This window comes from Miscanthus floridulus, chromosome 5 (genome assembly GCF_019320115.1).
Source record: "Miscanthus floridulus cultivar M001 chromosome 5, ASM1932011v1, whole genome shotgun sequence".
NCBI lineage: Eukaryota > Viridiplantae > Streptophyta > Magnoliopsida > Poales > Poaceae > Miscanthus > Miscanthus floridulus.
In genome coordinates, this window is record NC_089584.1 from 97,275,476 (window position 1) to 97,292,697 (window position 17,222).

General features: G+C 47.2%; 2 protein-coding genes across 3 annotated transcripts; one reads left to right on the forward strand and one right to left on the reverse strand.

Annotated features, from left to right (window-relative positions):
• Positions 1-1,860: 1,860 nt before the first annotated feature.
• Positions 1,861-3,746, forward strand: LOC136452703 (uncharacterized). Of its 2 annotated transcripts, none has more exons than XM_066453295.1 (2): positions 1,861-2,251; positions 2,779-3,746. In XM_066453295.1, exons 1-2 carry the CDS (start codon positions 1,940-1,942, stop codon positions 3,526-3,528), a joined length of 1,062 nt encoding a protein of 353 aa, XP_066309392.1. In that variant the 5' UTR covers positions 1,861-1,939; the 3' UTR covers positions 3,529-3,746. The 2 variants fall into 2 exon arrangements, with proteins under 2 accessions (XP_066309392.1, XP_066309391.1); XM_066453294.1 differs by having other exon boundaries at positions 2,770-3,736.
• A 498-nt stretch (positions 3,747-4,244) lies between these two features.
• On the reverse strand, positions 4,245-8,375 carry LOC136452705 (probable beta-1,4-xylosyltransferase IRX9L). Its single transcript, XM_066453296.1, has 4 exons — positions 7,964-8,375; positions 6,840-7,821; positions 5,251-5,500; positions 4,245-4,776 (listed from the first exon to the last, which is right to left on the reverse strand). Exons 2-4 carry the CDS (start codon positions 7,763-7,765, stop codon positions 4,606-4,608), a joined length of 1,347 nt encoding a protein of 448 aa, XP_066309393.1. The 5' UTR covers positions 7,766-7,821; positions 7,964-8,375; the 3' UTR covers positions 4,245-4,605.
• Between the last annotated feature and the right edge of the window lie 8,847 nt (positions 8,376-17,222).

The window sequence follows — 17,222 nt, forward strand, 5'->3', positions numbered from 1 at the left end:
ACTTATTCACCCGCGACACCTGCTTCCAGCGTCTGGACCTGCAGGCACCGCCGTTGTCGGTGGCGCCGTCGCAGTAGCACGCCTCCGGAGTGTTCGACGGCGAGGAGGCGGCGGCCCCCGCGGTGGACTCAGACGCAACTGGGCCTCGTGCTGCTCCGGCGGGCTGGATGGAGCTCCGAGGACGTGTCGGATGCGCTCGAGCTGGACGTCCGTCGGTTGGGGCACCGCCGGAGATCGCCGTCAAGGTCGAGCGGCTCACGCAGTCCGTGGCGCGCTCCTGACTGACTGACCTCCCGCCTCCATCCAAACGGCACGGGCGTCCTGGCGGATGCGCGCGCGGAGCTGCCGCAGCCGGTCCCCGGTGGCCAGCAGGCGCGCGATGCGAGCTCGGTCCTGGAGCAGCGGGAGGCGGCGGGCGGTGAGGACTCTTTTTTTTTTTATGAAAGTCGGGCGGTGAGGACTTGTGAAGGATAGGATCGGGAAAGAAGGGGGCATTTTGGACATTTAGACACGTCGGGTCCATATGTGAGAGCTGTTAAAAACTAACGGAATGTCGATGAAATGGCATGGACGGTAAATAAGTTTAGATCAGTGGCACCTATAATTACGTAAACTTTTTAATAATTTATAGATAATTGTAGACTTTTTTAATGACACAGGCATAAAACCCTCCTAAACGCGAGGTGCATCGCTCGTCCATCCTTACTGGCCCAACAATCCTTGCGCCTGTGCCCTTCTAAGTTCCCACCGTAGCCTAACAATCCACCAAGCCCAGCAGGCAGTAGCCCAACATGTGTGACGCGACGGTGGCGGCGCCAGTGCAACTGCCGACTACGCGACGAACGAGCTACGAGATACAGTGGAGGATGGCGCAGGAGAGGAGTTCTCTGGAATCTTTGTTGAAACCAAACACAAAACAGGACCAATATAACCCGAAATCAAAATTGTCAGATTCTCTTTTTCTTTTTCTCTAGAGCAATTGATTGCAAGCTTTCTCAAAACCGAAGTTCTTCAAATCCAAATAACCGAACTGAATTGTCTCTATTTGGCGTAGCCGAGCAGAGGCAGCGTACAAAGTGTTACAAAACTGATTATGTAAATGGGCTTATATCGAATTAATTCTTGAAGCTCGAGTTATAACTGAAGAAGTTAGAAGGCTATCTTGTATCTATATAAGGAACCTATGTATTCACTATTCTAATGATGAAAGAAGAGAAGATTGGTTCCACAAATAATCTTTGTCCATTGTGTGATTCTACTTTTTGTGATCTTGCCATGGTTACTGGAGACGGGATATTCTACTAATTCTCATGTCTCTTATCGCTTGGACGATAGATTGGGGATTCATAACTACTTAAAGTATACTCTGCGCGTTGTTGCGGGAATTACGGATGGTTTAGAATGAAATTATACTATATTTAATTACTTATACGAAGAAATAAACTATTATAAATTAATGCTAGCAGATTACGTGGCATGCTAACATGGAGAACGAAATGCTTATATGTCTTGCTGACATGGACTTCACAATTGCATATGCTAGTAGGTTTAATTGTATGTGATAGTGCATTGCTGAGGTGGACAACTTGCATGTTGAGAGAAATTGCTAGTGGGGTATAGGAATATAAGATTCGCTAGTTGGGTTTAGGAATATAAGACATAGAGATTACATATTATAATACAAAGAAGCTGGATTATCTTCGAGGGGAAAGGAGAAAAAAAGAACGGAAAAACAGCTACTGCCGTACTGCGTGGGAAGCTCGTGCTACACTGGACTCTGGCCCCACTTAGCCCAAATTCATTTTTCTAAAGATTTTGAATAGAAAAGAAATTAAGAAAAGGGGAAAGGGTAAGATTATCTTCTCCCTCCCCTCCCTGTACACAGCTTTCTGTTACGGAAAAGCGGGCAGCGGCGGCCGGGCGGCCGGCAGGCAATGCAATGATAGTAGCTGCTGCCCCTGCGCCTCCAGTTCCAGCACCACCAGGCAAACCGCCCTTTCCTATCCTCTCCTCCTCCCTCCGCCGTGGCTCCTCCAGCTGGTGGTTCTCCAACGGCAACGCCCATGGAAGAGACAGCACCACGAGCAGCAGGGCGACGAGGAGGAGGTGGTGGTCCGACCCCGACGGCAGCCAAGAAGACTACGGTTCCTCTTCTGTAGAGGACGATTACGATTACGATTACGAGGATGAGGCTGCGTTCCCCGGATTTGGAGGTGCCGGGGAGCCGTTCGACGAGCCCTGGTTCTCCAAGGTCTGCTACATACGTACTATATAGAATTTCTGTTCCTGTATTTTTTCCCCTTTCTTTCTGGTAGGCTCTGTCATTTTGCCATCAATAATTTCAATTTTCTTTTTGAAAACATAACTTCAATTTTCTTGCGTGCTCTGGACAGTGAACGTATAATGGGAATATGGGATTGGGATCATAGATCCTTTGCCAATCATTCTGAGTTACATTTAAAAATGCTTGAAACTAAATTAAATCATCCTTCATTTTTCCTGGTATTAAATCAAGCAACAATTTTTTTTTGGCCTAGTGTATCTAATTAAACCAAATCTCTACTTATAATTCTCTAATTGGGATCTTAACTGCTCACTACAATCAATTAACTCAGACTTATCAGCTTCTGTTCCTGCTGCTTTTCATTTCATCGGTAATTTAGCATGCATATCAGATCAGCACTGTAATAAAATCAACGAACGAGTAACTGTGCTTCGTTGTTGTAGTGACTGATCAATGGCCTGCTGCTTTCTATACTTGTGGCGTAGGTATTTAAGACGTACGGATTCCTGCTACCGGTGATGCTTGTGTCCATGTTTGCTGCAACGGGGACAAAGGCCTTTCTAATGGCCATGGTGTTCCCGCTCGGTCAGTCGGCCATATCATTTCTGCTTGAGGCTGTATGGGGAAGGAGAAAAGGCAACCGCGACGACAGGCGGTGGAGGAGACCAGTCCAAGAGGAAGAAGAGGAAGATTACCCTGAGGACGCCACTGACTTTGCAACAGGTGGTCGAGGCAATGGATACAGCGGCAGCAGCAGCAACTATTATGAGGGGAGGAGAGGGTGGCGCAGCTACCAGTCAAGGGTTTCTAACGATTTTGCTGATGCTGCTTCAACTGCTGTTGGAGCTGATGATAACACCAAGAGCAGCAGCAGTGGAGATGACTGGGGAGGCAACAAAAGCGGTGGTGGATATGGAGGATGGGATGAGCTTCTGGACAACAACACTGCTGCTGCCCAGGAGGCAAAGAGGAGCAGCAACTCATTCTCAGCTGGCAGCACTGATTACAACACGAAATCGCGGCCTTCAGCAACTGGGGAGGAAGATGCGGATTATACTGCCGCTGCTGGTGGTGGCGGAAGAGTGGAGCAGGGAGTAGGAGCTCCTCCAGAAAGAATGAGAATGAGACGACGGCGGATGCCAAGAACGATGGGGCTGGGCACTACCAGGTACAAGCAGGCGCCACTCTTGATGCGCTTGTTGGTGGCAGTCTTCCCGTTCATGGGATCATGGTTCAGGTTGTAGCATTTGTAATGCAAATGTAAAGGAATTAAAGCTGTGGACGTTATTGGCAACATATACGATTGGAACTGATTTCATTTCCATTTGCGTTACTGTTCTATGAACTAAACAGCACGGTAGTGATTTATATTAGCCAGCAAAGGATTACGATTGTGAAATTGCCTGCGTCCGGTCTTCAGGCAGTCACAGAAGTTTGGTTCAGTCGGTCTTCAGGCAGTCACAGAAGTTTGATTCAGTCGTAGGCAATTTCACAATGGTAATCCTTGCTGCAATACTATTTGGCGAGCAAGTCGTAAGTGGACCAAGAGACACGCAAGTTTAAAGTTTAGCCCTTGTTTAGTTGGGTGAATTTGGATTTTGGAGCTACTGTAGCACGTTTTGTTTTTATTTGGCAAATAGTGTTCAAACATGGACTAATTAGGCTTAAAACGTTCGTCTCGCAATTTCCCACCAAACTGTGTAATTAGTTTTTCTTTTCGTCTATATTTAATGCTCCATGCACGAACCGCAAACAGTCGATGTGACAGATACTGTAGCAACTTTTTAAACTTTGGGTTGGAACTAAACAAGGCGTTATAATCAGTACTCTGCTACCACAGTACGCTGCAACTTAATTGCCTCGTCCGATAGGGACATCGGTTGCCTAACACCACCATTGCACAAGCACAAGGCAAGATGCAACATATGCCATCATCTCATCAGCGTCGCGAGATCGCTTTCGTTAACATCTGTAAAGTACTGTAAGATGTATGTATATATGTACTTATGAATGAATGAATATGTGTGTATGTGTGTATGTAAAGAACAGGAAAAAGAGAGAAAAATGAAAGGAAAAGAAATATACAAGCCTATCTAGGTTGAAGAGCATTGAGAATGCAGCGCAACGGGGGAGAACGAATTTTTCCTTTTGTCAGGCAGGCTTGTTTGCTTTCAGCTGTTGTTACTAGTATCACATTATTCGAACCAGGTCTTGGCAGAGCAGCTTCGCATGATCCTGGACGCTACCAAGTTCAGGAAGGCATAGGCATCGTCATCATTCCACACTAGGAGGAGCGAACAAAAAGGTCAGCAACATTGCAGTTATGTTATAGGCACGATGATGTCTAGGTTCTTCTGCAGCAGCCAGCCAGTAGGGTAATTCAGCTGTGGAGGTTCCAAGTCGAAATTCCAGACCATAACCCGAGTGCAGTTGTCTGCGAGGCCTTCCATTTGAGTCTCGTCCTCGACAAGCTTCTCAATGAATCTTGACTCCTGTAGTGCCACGATTTTGCATCAATATACAGAAAGATGTTTCCATGTGTGCTTTAGTAAGTTGCCTCTTTGGTAGGTTTTATTTCAGTACTGCATACCACCACCCATAACAAATATTCATGTGGCACTCATACATTTTAACAACACTGTGGTTTCATGTGTTACTCTAATGTATGGATGGTACTTCAGTTACATTTGGTTCAGATTCCTCTCAATAGGTTGTATCTTAAGTTCAGTAATTCACTGAATCTAATGAATCTTCATATTGCAGTTTTATCCAACAGGGAGACATTGCAGTGATTTATGCATGCTCTGCTGGATTAAATTTAGTCAGGCAGATATTACCATTAAGATGAAACATCAACACAGTAGATTGGTTTCTATTAGGAAACCGAAGTTCCACATGTGAAACCATATAATCGTCTTCTTTGTTTTCTACTTTTCATTTTAATTAAAAATAGTCATAATACTAACCTGCAAGCCACCTCTGCCACCTGAATGGAGTATAATAGACTCTAAAGTGGGGCTGTTCCATCTCTGGGGATCCCAAAGTATAGTGCTGTTAAAAGCAAACCCAGAGAAACCAATTGGAAATCGACGAGGTACACCCCTTCTCTGGTTTGTATGCCATCCAGTGACTTGATTACCCCTACAAACGGGCCCTTCCAAAACCACCTTGTACCTGGCTCCAACATGTGTTGCTACTGGCCACGTACCAAAGCGCCTGCAGGACATTGAACAAAATCATCAGGAACATTTTCGACTGTCACTTTGAGACGAAAAGTGCTCATAGAAGACTGGGAACGGTGAATATTACTGTGTTATAAATAGCATACATTCCCATGTAAATATTGAAGAAAGTACTACAGGAGCACTCATGGTTGTACTATAGTGACTAAATCCTAGGCTGTTCTCAGATGTGAAAAGCAGCCAGCTATATACAGAGTAGGGAGGTCATAATCCCAGCCTGTTCGCTTGTTGGTTTCAGCCAGCCCAAACCAGCCAGCCAACAGTGTTTTCCTCTCACAATAAACCAACACCAGTCAGCCCAAACCAGCCCAGAAACCAACAGTGTACTTGGACACACTGGTACGAACTGCAGCAGGAGAGGTTTCACTATGGATTGCAGCCAGGGCTAAGGATCTTGGGAGTTGAATAGCTGAATAATGTTGCTAACATGGCAATAGTCGTTGATTGTTTCTAGGTTTTATTTGTGGCACGAGTAAACTGATATTTTGTGGGGGTGTGGGTGTGGCGACTTTTATTCCTTCTTTAGTGAAACGGCATGCGTCTCGCGTTCGAGGGAAGAAAAAATTGAACCAGGACGTTCTACTACATTGCGTTTGCATCCACACCAGAAGGCGATTAGTTAAATGACTAAAAAGCGATACGCTTAGTAGGATATCCTTTAAAGGCATCTAAAGTAATCATCAAGCAAGCTTTTATTTAGTGGAGGAAAGAAATGACAAAAGCTCTGCTTCCTATTAAAATTTTGAAAATGAAATAGGCTTTAGTATGGTGGGCCATTCTACAGCTCTAGCAAGCACAGAGCACACATAAAAATGAAATTATAGCTACTAGAAAGGAAGACTGATAAAGTGGGGGGGAAAGGCAAAAAGGAAGAACTGGATTCTTGCATCAAGCTCCACCTAAATGCATATCTCCATCCAACCAAATAGACTGCAAACCTTTAGTTTCTAGAGAAGTATTGTTTTAGCAGAGTTGATTGTATCATTTACAACACCACTCCATATCAGAGGACTTTAGAAGCAAAAAAAAAAAAAAAATACTAACTAGCAATCACAGGCATGCAGTCTCGATATGGAACATGCAGAAAGATTTTACAACATCGACAAGCAAAATACATGGCAAAAGGTAGCACGACCAAGCAAACGATTGGTCAAAAGTATTTTGATGATTAAAAGTGCATCAGTAAACCGTGTAAATCCATGCTAAGTTAGGTTCGTCCATTATTTCAAAATTTGTCCATGAATAAATTTGTGATAAACAAAACTACTATAAATTCCAGTACCACAAAGAAAGTGTCAGCACAGAAAGATCACCTGATTTTTCGCATGTCTTCAAATAAATGAACTGAGTACACTCTCTCCTCATCAGCAAAATGTACTATACCATCTAAACGGTGCTTCTTGATATGAAAAATTGCATTGTTCTTCTGGCAGACAATAATCTTCCTTATGTTTGTGCTGTTCCTATTGCAGATAAGATGTCTGTACATAACCCCAGAAGACCTCAGGATCTCCGCTGTTTCACGAGACTGATATGGCCACTCCGCCACAATCCACAGAAGAGGAGGTGGTACATTTTTCAACACATGAGCCAGACGATTCAAGTAATACGCCTGGTGTGGTCGAACAGAAGTCGTCGTCACAATTATCAGCTGCTTCCTCGCAACAAAGAAAGAGTCATTAACAGAAGGTTGGACATGCGACGCTTCAATGAAGTCCGCCTCATCATCCAACATCGCAGGAACTGGAGGACTCTCATCAACCAGTTGTTCTTCAGTGGCTTCAGTCTCTGCCGCAGCCACAAACGGCTCCAACTTTGTACTTTTAAGTTCCAGCATTTGTCTGTCAACCACATCTCCATCAAACGGCAGCGTCTCGTTTTCAGAATCTATGTTGTTGGATAAATCGAGAGAGAAGAGCGGTGTGAATCCAATGAAAACTCCCACCAAGAAGCACACAAGCAGATGGAACATGGGCCTCTTCCAGTTCATCCCCTTGTACTTTGGCCTCTCCAAGGACCGAGCGTGCCTGTGTGATGACAAGGCCGCCCACAGAGACTTCAGGCTGCTCGACATCAGGACAGGGTCAAGAGAAGCCACCGACGTCAACAGCCCTCTCATGGCGACGTAGGACTGCGAGTACGCCAGCTTGGGGGACGGCGAGGGGTCCAATTCCGACCAGTCCTTAACCGACCCCGCCGAACCCTCCCGCTGCATTGAGCCGGCATTTCTTCGGGCCATCGCAGGAGCTCAGCGCCGTCGTCGAGCATGTACAGCACTGTTGTCCAGCGGCGCACCTAACGCGGGGTCAAAATTAAAGAAAATTACCACGCAGCACAACAATCCACAACAAAATGGACCGATTGGTATCCGCCACTGAAGGAGAATTCCGAATTATGCATAGCGAAATGAACTTCGATTCAAGCGGGGAGTCCTTACCGATAAAAGGAGAAGCAAGCAATCCCAAGCGGGTCGGATCTTTACTCCGCGGCCGCGAGAGATGGAGTCGATGGCGCGAGGGCGCCTGATCCGGGTGGCGGCAGCGCACCCGGCCGGCGCGGAGGGGATTGGAACTAGAATCCCAGCACAGGAAGGCAATTACCTGTGGTTCTTTCCCTCTTCTTGTGTCGGCCTCGGAATTTGTCTCGGGAGGTAGGAGTTGGTGAGGGTGGAGAGCGAAAGAGAGGAGATGGAGAAGAGGAGAGTAGGAGGAGGATGGCTGCGCAGTCGCCGTCGGGAAGGTGAGGGAGACGAGAGGCCCCGTTGCATTTAAGCCCCTGAGATCGCGGCATTTTAAGATACTCATCATTGATAGCCATAGCCATGCGGCCATTGGCCATTGTCTAGTGCTTGTGGGCTGTGGTGCATTCAACACGGTATGGCAAAAAAGAATACTTTTGTAATTCATTGATTTCTTAAAAATATTACGTATATGAAGTCTTGAAATGGAACATGAAATTATTTTCTTTTTGGAAAAAAATACAGAAGCTTATATCTACGCCACTACACCTAACATGGAAAAAAATACAGAAGCTTATATCTATGCCACTACACCTAACATGGTGTACGCTTTAGATTATAGACCATATAAAATCATAAAAGGTACTCCCTCCATCCCAAATTATAAGTCATTCCAAGAATCTTGGAGAGTCAAAGTATCTCAAGTTTGACCAAGTTTATATAATAAGATAATAACATTTATGATACCAACTAAGTACTAATAGATTCTTTGTTAATTATATTTTTATAGTATATCTATTTGATGTCATAAATCTTTGTAATTTTTTTTATAATTTTGGTCAAACTTGAGAAGCTTTGACTCTCCAAAATTCTTGGAATGACTTACAATTTGGGATGGAGGGAGTACTAGAGTTTATTGTTATGGATATTATATTTGGATTTGCTATCCTACGGACGCCTGAAATTTTCCTTTGTTTTAGGAGATTGATCTGAATCGTTGGATCTTCATCCAACGCTCCACCTCTATCTCCTATTCATCTTCTTTCTCTCGTCGCGCCTGACCCTGCCTCTGTTCGGTGACCTTCCCCCCCCCCTCCCCACCCCCGCCACCACGCGGTCGTGGAACTCCGGCCTTCCTCTTCCCCTCCCCCCCCCCCCGATTTATTATCCAACCCCGACGAACGGTCGCGACTCCCTCTCCCTAACCTAGCCCAACCGCCTCCACCACCGTCGGGGCCCCTAAACTACCCTGTACCATCCCCACGCCCTGGCCTGCCTACCTCCCCGAGGCCCCTCCTTTTTCTAAGCCTGTCGGAGTTGGGAGAGAGAGAGGAGAAGCTCGTCGAAACCCTAGATCCAGGAGGAGGAGGAGGAGGGGCTTACCTCGCCGTCGCAGCCATGGCCGCCACCAGATCCGCCCGAAGCCGCTAGAGTTGGGTGTCCGCCTGATCCATGGTTGGACACGGGCGTGGGAAGGCGGAGGGCTGGATCCACCATGGCCCTCGCGCGGGAGGTCGCCGGGTGCCGGGGGAGAGAAAGAGAAGGCGAGCGGGCGTCGCCTGAGCAGTCGCGTGGATATCAGGCGACTGATGTATAGGAAAGGTGTATTATATTAGTCCGTAACAGAATTGGGACACAAACCTTAACAAGACCTTGCACTAGCCTTATATGTATTCATTGGCTTCTTTAAAATATATCTAGGAAGTCTTGGAACATGAAGTAATTTTCCTTTTGGAAAAAATCATGAGCTTATCTCTATGCCACTACGCCTACATTGTATATATACAGCTTTAGATTATAAACCATATAAAATCATCATTGTAACTGAAGGTAGAGCTTTTCCAATCTCCCTTGATGTTAGAGGTGACAGAAAAAAGAACATGTTATTATAGACATTATACTGGTCAAGGTAAGCAAGTAGCCAATGATTTGTAGAGAAAAAGCAAACTTGACGGCATATGTTTTTGACCTCAAAGTGCAAAAGATCTTTGGCTTTAGTACATATTTAATTCATAATTTTGTTGTTAACCAAATATAGTTGCATAAGTAAATGTACGCTATAATAGAATAATTTCCTCTTGAGATCAATAATTTCATAACTAAATATTGTTGTATAAGTAAATGTACGCAACAACAAAAGATTTTGCAATTGGGATCAACAAGTTCAACCCTTTGGTCCTCCTTCTAAAGTTACAATCCTAGAAAAAACACCATGGGCAACTTACTTTTTTCAATGATTAATGGGTATTATCGGTCATTGTTCTTCATGCCCATCTTGCACAATCCTGTACTCTTAGTCTTAGTGCATGATGAGACGAAAAGGCATCCTTCATCTTTGTGAGATACACCAACATATAAAATATATACCACCTTTAAATATCTAACTAAAAACTTGTTCCCACGACAACCACCATCTATCCATGTCATGTCGTGGTGCACGCATCCAATGTGAGAATCTTAAAGATACCCAAATTAGTGTCCCTCTCACTCTCACCAGACCCATAACCTCGCTTTAAGTGCGTTCTAAGAAATAACAGAAAGGCTTCCTGGCAAAGTCTTTATTTAATCTCTCTTCATCAATCAATAAATAAACTTTAACTGCAGGGGGCTACGTGCAAAAAATAGTGTAAGCTTTGAAACCGGACGGGCAGACGGTGGAGTCGCGAGGAAGCCACCCACGAGCGACGACGCGGCACCCGCCCCTGTCGATTTGCGGCGTGGCCGCACATCGGAGCCTCCGCCGCGCCGATCGTACGGCCCGTATTTCCCCTGACCGGTGCTCACGCCTGGGGCCCGGAGAGCGTCCAGCTGGCGGACGCGTATGGCGCCGCCGCGGCCTGCGGCTGCCACGTCAACTCGTTTAGACGCCCTTGTTCTTCGGGGGTCGGTCGCTAGAGCCGTAGTGAGCTGTGCCCGGTGACGTAAGCTTGAGGTCATGTCTCAGGACGGTATAAGTGGTCAACGAGGATTGTTGGGCTCTGGTGTGTTAATGTGTTGAATGAAGCTGTGGAGGGAGATGGTACAAAGCGCAAACAAACTCATTCTGATCGGGTACGCGGCAAACTCAGATCTCCTGTACAAGCAGTGTCCTTGTCTGGTTTACATGAATTCCTTAGGGCAACTCCGATCCAACGAAGCCTCAATTTTGGCCCCCCTATTCCTTAGTCCCTCGGCCATATTCCCATCTCCTATTTTTCGGCGCACTCTAACTGATCTCCTAATTTTTTTCTACTTTACACTGCATTGTCATGGATCTTGTTTATCGGTCCCACTTGTCAGCTTTATGCGAAGAGAGAAAGAGGAATAGGGAGAAGGACGAGGAGCTCGAGGGTTCAGGAGAGAGAAATAGGAGACCCTCATGCATGGGGACTGAGATGAGAGCCCGACTGGAGACGCGATTTTGTGCTTCATCTCTCAAAAATAAGGCAGGAGTCGAGATAGGAGGTGGTTGGAGTTGCCCTTATGAATTTTCACGGTTTCTACTCTCCTCATTCAAAAAATATATGTAAATCTCGTTTCTCGAGAAGTCGGAGAACCTTAAGTTTGACTAAGTTTATAAGAGATGTTATAATTTTCAAATATATTTATTAAAATAGCATGTTCCATGCTTAGTCTAATAATACTTATCATATATCATGGATATTATTAGATTTTATATATATTTAGTCAAATTGGATATTATTTGAGTTGGCTAATCAGGAAGCAAGAGTTGTGTTTTTTTTTTACGAAACTGGAGGGGCTTGAAGCGAGTTGCGTTTTTTGGGGGATGGAGAGGGAAGGAATTCTCATGAGTTTCATGGTAGGAGATATTGCCATCACTACATTCATGACAAAAGATAGCTAATATATTTTTTCATGGTAGGAGATGCTGCCACTGCTATTTTCATAATATATATAGATATTTTTATTTAACAAATATATTGTTACATATATATGTTGCTAGCCAAAGTGTTATATTGGAGATGACCATATCCTAATGGACACATATCTTCAATTGGATGAAATATACTCCCTCTGTCTCATAATAGAAGTCGTTATTGGGATGCACGTAGGTCAAACTTTCTCAGCTTTGACTAGGTTTGTAGAAAATACGTGCAACATTTATATCTCCAAATAAATTTATTAATAAATTATATTGAACGATCTGTCTAATAATACTAATTATTGTATTATAAGTATTAATATTCTTCTATATATAATTGGTCAAAGTTAAAAAAAATTGACTTCTCGTGAAGCGAGAATGACTTCTATTTTGGGATAGAGGAAGTAAGCTAAATCCAAAGGAATTAGATATTATCCATGGTTGATATCATGACATGGGGACTATCGACCAGTTCCTATATATAGTTCATTGACAGGTGGGCATGATGATCTATAGAGAAGCCTCGTCCATAGACATACCTGCATGGCTGCATTCACCAACAGGCAACAGTAACTGTATCTATGCCATGTCCTCGAGTTTGCTTTGCATCTGCTCAAGTGGTGTTTGGTTCCACCTATTAAAATTTAGTTTCTATCACATCAAATATTTGAAACACATGTATAAAGTATTAAAAATAGACTAATTATAAAACTAAGTGCACAGATTGAGACTAATTTACGAGACGAATCTATTAATCTTCATTAGACTAATGTTTAGTCTTTCTAATTAGTACCTAAATATCCGATATGACATCTACTAAATTTTAATCCATGCATCCATGCTAGCATCGAGGATACGGCATGAACATGACATAATATAACAGACAATATGCCGCTATATGCATAGTGTCGCCCTCCCAACCTCTACAAGTCCAGACGTTGGCTTATGAGCGGAGGGAGCTAACTAGCTACTCCGTAGGTCAGGAAGCAGCACCGAAAGTCCATGCATGAGTGGGAAGGAAACAACCTTGACAAAGCCGATTTGGTCCTGTGTCTCTTTTGGAGTTTGGTATTTCGCAACTCGCGTGAAGATTGTGGCGTTGCGGGGTCCCTTTTCGGATCTGGGTACCCATCCAGTACCAGACCTGCCCTGCGCTGCTGCTTTATCGACAACAACATGCTGCGCCGATGCTTTATTTGTTTCCCTTGAACAATTTCTAGTATTTGTCGCCACCAAACCCCTAACCTAGCCGCGCTGCAAAGCAACACTAGCTGCTACCCAATGGCAACACGAGTCCAGCCATTCAGACTGCGCAGATGCAGAGCACGATGGGTATGGCCGCGGTGCGTTTGGTTTCGGACACGTTTTGGACTTGCTTGGGCCGTCGACGTTTGTTTGCTGTGTTCTGCTGCATGCACTTGCTACGTTGTGGAAAGGAAACGTTTTGGTGTAAGGTCTGATTCTTCCTCAACAATCAGCCGGCCGGCTCCGGCACCGTGCTATCGGGTTTATAAACCCGGGGTCCCTCGTGAACCGGCTTTTTAACAAAGGCTCGGTCTAGCAGACAACATTGAGAACAAACATGCAACTCATGGGCCGGCCCAAACACCTAAACGATAGGCCAGAAGAACAAACCAATCTCCGACCGAAAAGCCTGGCCGAGGAGGAACGGCGCCCGCTTCCGACTCCGGCCCGCCTCTCCGACCGGAAGGCCTCACGAAGGAGGAACAACGCTCGTTTCCGACACCGGCCCACCTTCGAACGGCCTCTCCGACCGTAAGGCCTGGCCAAAACACCACTCCGGACTCCGACCCGCTTCTCCGACCAGGAATGCATCGAACCCATGCTTACAACTCCTCTCCAACTGGCGCAATCAGAGCTGACTGAGACCAACCGACCGGGGACGCCCGCTCGTTAAGGACCAGAAAACAAACGGAGAAAGTAAATCAAGGCACTCAAGTCAACCGCAATACCGAGGACTGTACCCTGTACACCTGTAGGACAGTACCCTGCGACCTCCCTGACATGACAGAACCCAAGCAGTGTTGTAGGCGCCGAAATTTTCCCTATAGTGTTGTGGGTGCCATCAACTCCCATACCAGACAAAACATGGTAAGACTCCCCCCACATGCCTCTAGGCATCAACAGTGTTGTAGGCGTCGGCATTTACCATACCACACGAACATGGTAAAACCCCCTACATGTCTCTGGGTATCAACAGTATGGCAGGCACCGACGTCTGCCATACCAGAAGAAGACGACGCAACCTCCCACGTACATCTGACATTCAACAGTATTGTGGGCGCCTACCATCATCCTATACCCGATAGCGTGGGCCACAAGACTTAGCATACGAACACTCTCTTCCTCTCACTTGAAAAGGCCATCCCCTTCATCTATAAAAAGGGATGCGCTCTCTCCCAAACAAAAGAGATCGATCAGTTCACTAACACGCAACAGCAGAACCACTAGGTTCAAACCTTGAGCATAGGCTCAAACACCTAGCTCATAGCGGAGCTCCCGTCACTCTCGGCCCTTCAGACCAGAGTCCGATCAGACATCTTGTACCCCCCATATTTCTCCTTCTCGTTTGTAACCCCACTATAAATTTTGAGCACCTGGACTCAGGAATAAAGTCACCGACCGACTCAAACTGGACGTAGGGCACGTTGTCTGAACCAGTATAAACCCTGTGTCATTGAGTGCTAGGTCATATCCGATCACAACGTACAGCAAAACTATAAATATTTACGTGTTGGTCACTTTCTGCATCGACAGTTGGCGCCGTCTGTGGGGAAGACATTGTACGTTCAACACTTTTTGATCATCGGATGGCCCACTTTTCCGCCACCTTCGCCATGGCGGGCTCAAGCGATACGACTCGCTTCGGCTCATTAAAGTTTCCCGCACTCCCACCTGTGGGGATGTGGGTTCCGTCCGTTTTCGAGCCATCCCAGGCCTTTCTCTTCGGAAGCCTGGACTTCATCGCCGACCAGCTCGGCGTACTACACCTCCGCGAGGAGGCACTTGTTCCGGCGCCCATTGGAGGGGCACCCTCCGTCGGCTCTAGGACACCCAACGACTTCAATGACGAGGCGCCTGCGCTTCATTCTGAGCAAACGCTCTGCTCAAACCCCGCTGTGAGTAATGTACATACTGTTATTTACTCGCTATTTACCATCTTCCGCCGATTATCCGGAGGGACCCCGTTGTCCCTGCCGTGACCGCCATGCGACTGGTTCCCCTATGGCCTCGCGTCCCCTGCAGATGCGTACGCCCAGGGGCTCCAAATGATGCTGGCGCCGCCCCCCTCACATCCAAATTTGTGGGGATGGCGAGCTATGCTCCCGCCTGTTTCCTCGACCTCATGGATGATGATATTGAGAGTGACGGCTCCAGCATCAGTGACGTGGCACCTAGCCACCATCTGTCCTGGGAGTGCGCCATGCCGGACGCTCCAGGACCATCGTCGGTGGTAGCGGAGTCCTTGCATACTCACACCTCTCTGGACCCTCGTGCGGGGACCCTCGCGCTCACACAAGAGCACGACAAGGAGCTACGACAACGGCGGAAGAACCAGCCGCCACCTGCACCGGCACTCTCGGCGCACCACACTACGTCCCATGCGCGTAACCCGGCAAGCGATGCTTGGGGTCACGCCCGCCAGGTCCAACGCAACATCATGGATGGGGGGAACGATCCCCCACAGTTTGCTTAGGCTGGCCAGAACATCACCGCTACGGTAATGCTTCTGCGCGGCCTTCCTGAGCCGAACGACCCCAGGAACAGGCGATCCACCGAAACTTCCGGGCACTGGTGGAAACCGCCACCGTTCAACAGGCGGAGAGCTCCACATCACGACACCAACTCGCGGCCTCTCTCCCCACCAGGGGAGTGGGGACGCACCAGATGAATCACTCCACCCACTCACCGCTACAGCTACCGAGCGCGGCATAAGAGGCCGCATCTACGCCCTGGCCTGACCTGGCCCCCATTCCACACCGACCGCCTGTACACAAGCGGCTCGGGCCGAACCAAGACGCTCGCAGCGTCATCTGCAGCCGGCGTCGGTCCTGGCATGATGATGGCATCCATCGAGCGGCAGTGGTGGTAGGCGACACAGACCCTGGCCGGACCATCGCGAGGAGTGGTGAAACACACTCTAGGCGCGGTCGCCAGCTGGATGACGGAGTCCCAGCCCTGATGGCCCAGAACCATGGGCCTTTGGCCGACGCATCCAGAGAGCGTTGTTCCCGCAACGCTTCAATGGAGGCCGCGACAAAGGCAAGGCCAAGCGCGAGGATCAGGACGAAGGCCCCTCCATGCAGAGGGGCAAAAAGAACAAAAAAGATCATCGCCGATCGACCAACTCTGCGTTGGTCACCGCGGCTGATCACACGGGCAAGCAGCCCCAGCAGGGCCGTTCGGACCACTTCAACGAGTTCATGGAGAGCACGTGCACCAACCACACCTACCCCATCAAACACCTCTACAAGGACTACGAGCTCCTCAAGTGCCTTCTGCGACAGGCCGGCTGGCCGAAGGAAGGAAAAGGCAAAGAAGTAACGACCAAGAAAGGGGGCGTAGCGGGCAAGGATCCGGACGACTGAAGGTCCCCATACAGCAACCGAGGTGATTCGATCGGACGCCTACCAACTGGAGGAAGACAACGGCAACGTTCTCACCAACACGGCAACACTTGGAACAGCGAGCAACTATGTCGTTTCTTTCCCTAAAATTCAGTCTTACCATTTTTTACTTAATGCTTGCCCCTATAAAGCGCCCTGACCCAAACACTTTTGGCCTGGGTCGCTCGGGGGCTCCACGGGGATGCAATGTCACCCCTCTTTTTACTATCATATGATAAATATATTTTTCCCCCGAACGAAAGGGTAGTCTGTTCCTTTAATTACCTTACGTAACTTTGCTCTAAATATTCCAATCGATCGCACCCCGCCTCTACCTACGGTTATGAGCAGCTGAGGCTCATGGGCCACACCCGGGCTCTTAAGGTTACAGCCTACGGTGTGAATGGGCAGGTACAAAAAAGAAAGAATAAAAAACAAAGTTATGCTAAGGTAAAAATAAGGAACTAACGGGACAAGCTTCCCCGAATGAAGTAGTTTCATCATGAAAAACACTTTACACAGGGGGCTCCCCCATGACATTATCTTCTACATTTGCTAAAATATTTCTACATTAAAACTTCTACTATGGCTCCACAGTGGCATTGGCTACTGGCTTGACCGGCGAGGGTAGGGGCTGCTCGTCCTCCGACTAGGCAATGTTCGGCTCAGTCGGAGGCGGGGCAATGTCCGCTTCTGACCCAGGCTCCACGCCATCCATAGGCTGGGCGACGTCCTCCTGACGCGTGCC